This window comes from Coregonus lavaretus, assembly GCF_964263955.1.
Source record: "Coregonus lavaretus genome assembly, contig: HAP1_SCAFFOLD_277, whole genome shotgun sequence".
In the NCBI taxonomy this organism is placed as follows: Eukaryota; Metazoa; Chordata; class Actinopteri; order Salmoniformes; family Salmonidae; genus Coregonus; species Coregonus lavaretus.
In genome coordinates this window covers 445,150-454,298 of record NW_028165081.1, presented here as the reverse complement: position 1 = coordinate 454,298, position 9,149 = coordinate 445,150, and the positions used below count along the sequence as shown (strand labels likewise).

At 43.1% G+C, this 9,149-nt stretch overlaps 1 protein-coding gene across 1 annotated transcript; it reads right to left on the bottom strand.

Annotated features, from left to right (window-relative positions):
* Nucleotides 1-405: 405 nt before the first annotated feature.
* LOC311116293 (syntaxin-19-like) lies at nucleotides 406-2,950 on the bottom strand. The gene is made up of 4 exons (XM_084191396.1): nucleotides 2,710-2,950; nucleotides 2,269-2,505; nucleotides 1,840-2,052; nucleotides 406-1,647 (listed from the first exon to the last, which is right to left on the bottom strand). The coding sequence occupies exons 1-4, from the start codon at nucleotides 2,938-2,940 to the stop codon at nucleotides 1,414-1,416; spliced, it is 915 nt and encodes a 304-aa protein (XP_084047522.1). The 5' UTR covers nucleotides 2,941-2,950; the 3' UTR covers nucleotides 406-1,413.
* Between the last annotated feature and the right edge of the window lie 6,199 nt (nucleotides 2,951-9,149).

The window sequence follows — 9,149 nt, the reverse complement described above, 5'->3', positions numbered from 1 at the left end:
GTTGTACTCAGACACACTTTGATGTTCCTCAGACCGTTATGGGAGAACCTCTTACAGCTTCACAGACTGACTGATCACTGATACACACAGACAGACAGTAACTTCAATATAAGTTTGACATGTAACAGTTATATGAGTCATGAATCTTAAATGCACTGTTGTGATCCTAAAGAGTATTATTGAATGTTTTTCAGATTTTTCCCTCAGTAAACCTGTGACCAGGCCCCTGCGGATGGTGTGTCTGTGGCTGAGCTGTGTTTGCGGGGGTAAGAGAGGGAGGGGGGGGGGGGTCCTACAACACCCCCACATCGCTAACAAGCCTGTCCTTCTGTGAGTATTTCAGGCAGGGATAATGTTATTTTTACAGTACTGTTTGAAACACAACATACAGCTGTGGACCAAATGTCTGCTTTCCACTGCACTTATTTCAGTGACCACTCAGTGGCAGGGTTGCTACACCGAAACAGTTGAACGTACTCCAGATGGTTTTTAGGGGATTGTGATGGAAAGTGGATAAGCAGGCATATGTAGACCTGTGGGTAACCTCTCTTTGGAATTTGAACAGTCAGGAAGCTTATAAATTGTTGAAACCTTTGGAGGCTCTATATTGTTGAATATGGAACAGCTACCTCAGGCCATATCTCAATTGTGTTATAATGTATATTACTGCCTTAATTTTTGCTGGACCACAGGAAGAGTAGCTGCTGCCTTGGCAGCAGCTAATGGGGATCCATAATAAATACAAATACAAATACAAATCCCAGTATGGCTACCTAGCTAAATCCTAGTTCCTGTTCAGCTGTGTTAGAGCTTCTGAAATGGCAACTGGCCTTAACAAAATAAAAGTTATCATTAGGAAGTACAAAAGCAAACCAACGTGAAATGTCTTAATTCACAGTGAAATCTTGAAATAGAACCCATTTCTCATTGAGCCTGCCTGATTTGAAGTGAAACTCTCAGGTAAATACATTCATATGTATTGTACATACACACAAAGTTTGAGTAAATACAAAAACTAGTACTTAAAATAAATACTTGCAACGATTAATGAAAGTAAAATTCAATCTGTTTCCACATTGTGAATACTTCTGTGCAGTTAAACAGTCTTGCTTATTCTGAAAGTGAATTATGTCTTGAGTTACAGTAGTCCATCAGAAGGGGAGACACTGACTCCCACTCTGCTTCAACTGCACAGCCTCTTAGAATCTTATTGTTCCTGGATGATTTCTGACCACTGTAATGGGCTGATTTTTGCATTCATGATTCTTATAATCTTCTCTGAACACTGTTCTGCCATGCCACCCTAGAGTCTTTCCCTCCCATACCTGTAGACTCTCCACACCAGAGCTCTTCCCCTCCCCATCTGAAAAACCTCCAGGGGTATCTCCAGTGTCCAGGGGACTTGTCCCTTCTCTATGTGCAGCACCTCCAGGGGCAGCAACAGCAGCACAGCCTCCTTAGAGGGTTCTTCTTCTTGTACTTGGCGGCCATTTTAAACTTCTCGTTAGTGACGGTGACGTAGTCCTGTGTCTTCTCTACGCTGGTCTGAATGTTGTCTATGTAGCTTCCTTGCTCCTCCACCAACATAAAGATATCCATGAACAGATCTCTCAGCTCCTTCATGTTACTCTCCAGATTCAGTAGCTCCTATAGCGGTTGCACGAAGGATGAAGACGGAACATTAGTCAAGGATTTGTCTGAACGGACAGTGAAACTGGTCTAAATTACATGCGACATTAGTGTTTGTCGGTCACAGACATACAAGGCCTACTGAGAGTCTTAACTTTACCTTCAAGAACATAGTCTTGCATTTTCTTATACATCAAACCTTACGCTTACCTTGTGTCTCTGCTCGATCTCGGACAGCTGAGAGCGTGTGATTCGTTCGTCGTTGAGGAGGTTCTGGTTAAACACCTCCCACTTCCCTGTGGCAACCATTTCATCTACTCCCTCCTCGGTGACGTCGTGACCAGACACCTCCAGCTGGCGGATGATGAAGTTTTTACAACGCTCCTGTTTACTGAGGATGGAGTCGTTATACAAACGCATCACCTAGGAGTGGTAAAAGATGAAAAAGTACTTTAGACGAGAAACAGCCATTTCTATTTACTGTTAGCCTAGCTAGCACTAGCAGATATTAAAAAAGGCTACAATGTGCAAACTAAACCTAACAATATATATTTTTTGCTGATGTTCATCAAGTGTTGTCAGAAAAACATCAGAAAACACCATTGAAATAAAAGGTTATAATAACTATTGGAGAGTGACCTGTTGGAATTGTCTTAGTAGCGCTGCGTGTTGGGAGCGTTGAATGCGTGTAGCAGCTGTAGCCGGTCCCTGCAGGTCTTCTAAACTCTGTGCCTTCTTGGAGAGGGCGTCCAGCCGTCTATGGATGCTCTCTGCTTGCTGCTTGATGTCCCTCGTCACACCACTGTCCTTCTTCATCACACTGAAACGACGCATGGTCGCCACCAGGGTTCTTTGTTGCTGGCTAAACTTCTTCACCTGGGGAGAAGGAGAAGAGGATTCAGTCAAACTTTAAATGAACAACAAGGATTTATAGAGCATCCTTCCACCTCCCGAATTCACAACATTATTCTCATGGACAATTGTACGTACAGTTGTAGTCCAACCAAGGTGCATGCTTTGCAGATTGACCTGTGTATATAATTACGCCCACTCCTAGGAGGAATATGTGAGCTTATTCACCTCCATTTCCAGCTCAGTGATGTCACCGCGGATATGCTGAGCCTCGGACAGGAAGTTGTCCAGGACCGGTTCTTCCTCGAACACCACAGCCTCCTGCGGGGTGGCGACCCTAACCCCCAACGGGGCATCTGGGTCAGCATCTTCCTCAGGGAATGAGGTCTCATCTGCCTCACTGCTCGCATCCAGAAAACCCTGGGCCCTCTGACGCAGCTCCCCCAGGCGGTCCTTCATGGTCAGAGACCTCCCGGTGGAGCTCACTCAGAAGGACCACAGAGCCTGTCAGTTGAGGCCCCTTGGTGAAGTTATCTCCACAGAACAGAGCCTCTTGGTGGACCTCGCTCCAGAGGACAGGGTCTGATGTTGTTTAACTGTAGTAAGGAACATATGGTTTTGGTTGACAATGTACAGTATATGGTGTCTCCAACTATTGTTGGTAACACTGTGTTAAACAAAGCTGTTTCAGTCAACACTTGAGTTTACCAGGTGAACTTTCCTGTCTTGTTCATCCCAATTAATCATCATTACAATGAGGAACTCAAGGTCTTATGAGGTAAATATGTACTTTTGTGTGTCCACTTTGAACTGGAATCAAGTCTCTCTTCACTTTGTTTCTTTATAGCATCACAAGCTTTTCTATAATGAATCTGGCATCACAAGCTCTTCAAAAATGAATACGTAGACAAGGTCAACATTCCTGAGAAATTCCCTAAGCACTTTGGTCCACTGAGCTACAAGTAGTGTTTGTGGCTGAGAATGGCAGAGAGAGATGCGTTAGCACAATGTTTATGTGCAGCACCAGTGAATCTACTTCAGCTTTGCTTCCCATGAGAAGTTATCTTGTTTGTGTTTTTGCAGTGAGGCATTTCCCTTCACCAGTATCTCTCCCTGACATATCAATATGATGATAGCTCTCAGAGAAGGGAACTTCTAATAGACACACACACACACACACACAAACACACAAACACACACACATACAAACACACACATACAAACACACACATACAAACACACACACACACACACACACACACACAGAGCTTGTCAACATTGCACTTAAGATTCGGTTAGTCTGACTGTATTCCATACTGTGGTATCTGTGGCCTTTAGCGGACAAATCTGGTTTAGCCGACAGCAAAACAGAATAAACAACAGTTTGAAGGTTTCATAAGCTTATTCTGAAGTATATATATACAGTATTTCCCCTGCAGTGTCTGGATATTTTGGAGGACTTTAACTGTTAGGAAGGGTGGAGTGAACAGAATGTGTATTTTTAATTAAATAGAGCATTGTAAAAGACAGACTATCCAATTACCAGATGGATTTCAAACAGGAAAGCCCACAAAAAACCTGTTGTGTCTGTGTGTGTGTGTGTTAGTGATGGGGGTTGACTCATAAACTACATTGAGGTTTTTCTTTCATTATTTTAAGGTATATGGCATTAGCACGTAAGCCAAAATTCTAGGGCTAACACACGCCAAATAGCCTACATGCCAATCGCCAAATACTTCTGGGAACAGACAGAAAACTTAACTTCGATCCACAGAGGGGAAAAGGACAATGTGGGAGTTTAATTCAATAAGAGAAAAGCTGCGAAATGGAGAGTTGAAAATAAAGAGAAGGGAGGGGCCAGAAAAGTAATGTTTGGGAAAGATTTGGTGAAGTGGTAAAAGAGGATGATTGTGAGGCGCTATACAAATTCGACAGTCACAAGACGGGACTTCAAATAGGCCTATGGCACGTCAAGGGAACTGTAGCCTACTGTTCAGATGGGTTAAATGGAAACTGAAATCTGGACACCGACTGTAGGTCTATAACCTCTCACATAGCCTTAATATTAACTCCTGCAGAATTAAGCATTTCTTTCAGTAAAATGATACACCAAATGTAGGCTAAATTATGATAAAATAAAATATTATTTATTTCTTTCAGCATCTTGAGAGAATGCGAATGTGCAGTTAGATACCGTCTGTAGAGGTGCTATCTTTATCGGCATCATGAAAGCTGATAGTATTTCAACCAAATAAAATATGAATCCAAGCCGAACTGAAATCTTATCAGAAACATGTTGGATTGTTTTCACAGCTTTCTATTTCCTTACAACCGGTCAAACTGATGTCATTTGGAAATTTTGCACAGAAAATCGTCTATGTTTTTTTTATATATGTATATTAGCAGGTTAGGGTTGGGTGCGGGCCTCAGATTTTCACTTTATCACATATAGTTGGGCGGTTGCAGATGGGTTATTAGCAATTGTGGGTAGGTGCGAGTGAACAAACAGCTGACCTGCACACCACTAGTGTGGGTGTGTGTTTGTGTGTGTGTGTGTTTGTGTGCAGTACTGAAGTGTGAGGCCTCCTTCATGTTCTAACACTACAGACCTCTGACCTTCTTTAGGCTGGAGATCAGATTGAAACCCAACCATGGAATTACAAATACTAGAACACAGATTCCCATCAATGTCAACTTTTCATGGTCGATGGACCACAGTCATTGAGTTTACCTCCCATGGACTAACCCGGCGCTTTGTCCGTTCTGGTCATTGTAACTCTATTATTCAGACATTACTCAACCGATTCTAGAGCAATGCGAGATTTAGCCTGAAAACACACTCAGTCCAACTTAGTCTGTGTCTGAATGTTGTTATGGTTTGTTCTGTTCTCTGACTGCTTTCCAACTTTCCATCTGTTCACCTGTCACAGAGTTTATGGGGAACTGCCTGTTGACATTTGTCACCATAATGCAAGTGTTCTGCTGGGGTGGAAGAGAACAAATGCTTTCCTCTTTTACACATGATATTATTGTAAAGACAACTTTTTTTTTTTTAATCAATTTTTGGTCTTAAGAACCTTGAATTTCATCTGAGATAAGAATAGTATACACTTAAGAAACATATTCTAACACTTACACCAAGTATCCTGAAGTCAGGCAGGCATGAGTTCTGCTATTTACCTTGTTGTAGTAAGTAATCCGTGAGGCTTAGAGTCTGCCCTTTATGTTTGACCAGGAATGTAACTGCCAATTGAGCCAAGCCATGGAGAATGGATTATTCTCACTTCACATAAAGTATCCATGAAGTTATCCAAATGCATATCCCGTCCTTCTGAACGGTATCCTCAGGGAATCTATTGAGCCCTCCACTCCTGTTAGCTGTAGGACACGTGTGTGTGTGTTCTGTTAGTTTTCCTATATGTTAACAGTTAGTCAATAAACTGCTATAACAGAGGAACAACTTCACTTCCCAGCAAATCTGGTTCTGCCAGTCTGGCCACACCCCTTCTCTCTCAGGGAGAACTCTCTGTGGCCAGTGGGAAAAGGGAGAACAGATGCGGAGAACTCTGCCCCAACTACTCTGTCCCAGGGGCTGCTCAAACAACAGGGAGCAACGTCACAGAACAAATAGATCTGTATTGTGTAGAACAGCAATGATGTAGAAGAGTTGTTTTAGCTCTATACATGACATTATGTGTGGAGCCTATGGTGCAGCCTGTTAGCTAAGCCACTGGTCTGGCCCTATTGTGTTTCTCAGGCTCCAGCGGCTCTACTGAGCATGGCTGGCAGATTGTTTCTGGCAAGGCCAAGAATTCCAGGAACATTTTAGGAGGGAAGGGACATAGTCTTACTCTACACCCTCAGAATGGCATTTTGAGGAGTGTTGAAAAGTTGACATCAGAGAGAGGGTGACCTAAAATAAAATGGTGGCCAACATTTTTGACCTGACAAAGGCCTACTGTATGTGTTTCATAAAAGCACAGGGTGGAGGACTAAATGTCAACCAACAGTAAGACGAAATACAACTGAATTATAGTAACCAGCGGATAATAAACAGGTGCATTATTCAATTTTAACTGGCTGAATGATTCATTCCTAATGTGTAGGTGTTTTGACAACAAAGTAAACCGTTTTGTGTTGTGACAGGTGTGTTGTCAAGTGTGCCATATTCATCTGTGTCAGCACTTACAGAGAGAGTGAATAATGTCTCACAACCGCTACCTGCATTTCTTTACCTGTCCCCTGTCTCTCTGTCCTAGGCTTGCCAACAAGCAGAACCTGTCCGGGGCTCTGGCAGAGGTGGAGCTGATACACCGTCTCTCTCTGGAGACACTGGTCAACAAACACCAATGTCGCTGCTTCATAGTAAGTGTCTCATAGCATAGCATATCTTGCTAAAGGCTAAAGGCCTGGGGTGTAATCATTAGTCCATACGGTTGCAAAACAGAAAGTTTTGCAACTAAAACAAGAGTTTCCATTGGACAAATTCAGGTGCACTCTGTGGAAAGAGTTCTACATGGAACCCAATATCCTATGGAGATAACCCTTTTAGGTTCTAGATTGCACCTTATTTTCTATAGGGTGTAGGTCCCTCACCACTTCTTTCTGTTTGCTTCTGTTTAAGAAACGTTTTGCAACAGAATTGGCGTAATGAATACGACCCTGTTAAGAATTTGTGTAACAGGAACATGCCTTTGTGTTGTTCTTGTAGAAGTTCTTCCTCGGCTGTACTTGGCTCAGGGAAGACGTTGGATAGGTCCATCAGAGAGGGAGTAGAATGGCTACTGGACTACATCTCCAATGATTATAAGGCTCTTAATGAGCGCGTGCAGACTGATACAGCACATAAGAGATAGAAGAGATAGCATGCCTGGAGAAAGAGGTGAGGGGGGAGGAGAGAGAGAGAAAGGGAGGGAGAGAGACTGAAAGTTGAGGAGCAAAAAGAGGTTGATGGAACACTGCATAATGCACTCTAATGAACGTTTGTGCAATTTTAAATGCTTGGTTTGTTCACAAGGCACCATCATGGTCCCTGCTGGTGTTCTACACAGTGATATAAGCTGCTGCTTGCTCTCAGCATGCCTGTTGTAATTAAATGCCCCTCAGAATGCCTGATTTGATACCACTCACTGTGGAGAATGTCAACAACAGAGAACAGACTGAGTCAATGTCACATCAATAGTATCTGTTTTCAGGGCCTTGAAAATGATGTCTCTTTAAGAATGTCTCTTTAGCCCTGCGTGGGAGTCAATGTACCCAGAGAAAATATGTTGTGTTTAGTTCTGCAGGGGTGAAGCGTAGAGGGAAGAGGAGGAGAGAGGGGAGAGAGAGAAGAGAGGCCAGGGAGAGGGCAAGGATGATGAACTTACAGACAGCTTATTACATCAGAGAGGTCAATAGTGAAGTTAGAGAGATGGCCCGGTGAAATGAGCTAATGAAGAGGGTAATGCTAATGTTTCCACTGCAGACTCACACTCCGGCGCTGTTCGGAAAAAACACTTCATTTCTGAAAAGATTTGATTGGTGTAAACAACATGGTAGTTACTTGGTCCCCTTTGTACTTGAATAGGCTTGCATACACCTATCAAAATCCATTCAGATCTCAATAAGTGCAAATGGGGTATCGGGGCTATGAGTTGTTTTTGGACACGGTCCAACACTGCCTAACAGCACATCATTGACTGCCTCTCCTGAACCCAGGACCAAAGGCCTAAAGGCCAAAGACACATCAACTCCCCCAAGACTCTCCCAACTCTTATTCAAACAAACATTGTAACCCTGGGAATACTCGCATCAATCCATTATAGAGAGTCTATCTGTCAGTCTGGGGAGATTTTCCCCTGTCCGGTATTATAGTCAGAGTTATGGTGTGTTCCCTGTCTGTGTAACTCCAATATTTTGCATGTCTGTGTGCAAGTAGGAGGAGAGACTGATGGAGAAAGAGAAGTAAAGGAAAGAAGTGAAACAGGATGAAAAAATGAGATCATATCGGAAAAAATATGTAGAGAATTCGGCTGAAGAGGAAGCCCATTCGACCCACTGTCAACAGAATACCTCCTTGTGAAGACAGCCCATCACGGCCTAGACCCAGAGCCAACCCCAACTCCCTCCACTTCAACCGCCGGCCCAGGTCCAAACCCTGCCCCCTATCAACCCAAACCCCAAGCTTAGGTAAGTGAGTCTCCCCTCTTCCACTGGGAGGAGAGCAGGTAAAGTACACTAAACGCTGTTTATACACACACAGCATGGATGAAGAAGTGAGCTCCCAGTAGTGTCTAATCAGCTGGTGGAAAATGAAAGTGATAAACATCTTTAGGAAATGGCATCAACTGCAGATCTTTATCAAACAAATCAGCAGTTAATCATGATGTACTGGAAGTGAACGTGTACCATGTCTGTTTCTCCAGAGAAGTGAGTCATCTGTAAAACAGTGTGCCAGACTGTCAGCCCTATGTAGTGAATTCTATGATGGACCCAGTCACCTCAGTCACATCAGTCTCCCTCCAGTCTAAACCAACATCAGGATAGACCAGCCAACTCACTCACTACAGGTCAAACTGGCAATAAAGACTCTCTGCCATTTTAATGTTGTGTTTTATAGATTGTTATAAGTTAAAGTAGAACTGAAGTTGCCTATGCTAGAGTACTGTTAACCAGAGTACTTAGTT

Coding starts and splice junctions, on each gene's coding strand:
- LOC311116293 (XM_084191396.1), bottom strand. CDS start 2,940: ATGAAGGACCGCCTGGGGGAGCTGCGTCAGAGGGCCCAGGGTTTTCTG. Junction 2,506..2,709: donor TCACTGAGCTGGAAATGGAG/GTGAATAAGCTC, acceptor CCTTCTCCCCAG/GTGAAGAAGTTTAGCCAGCA. Junction 2,053..2,268: donor TACTAAGACAATTCCAACAG/GTCACTCTCCAA, acceptor TACCACTCCTAG/GTGATGCGTTTGTATAACGA.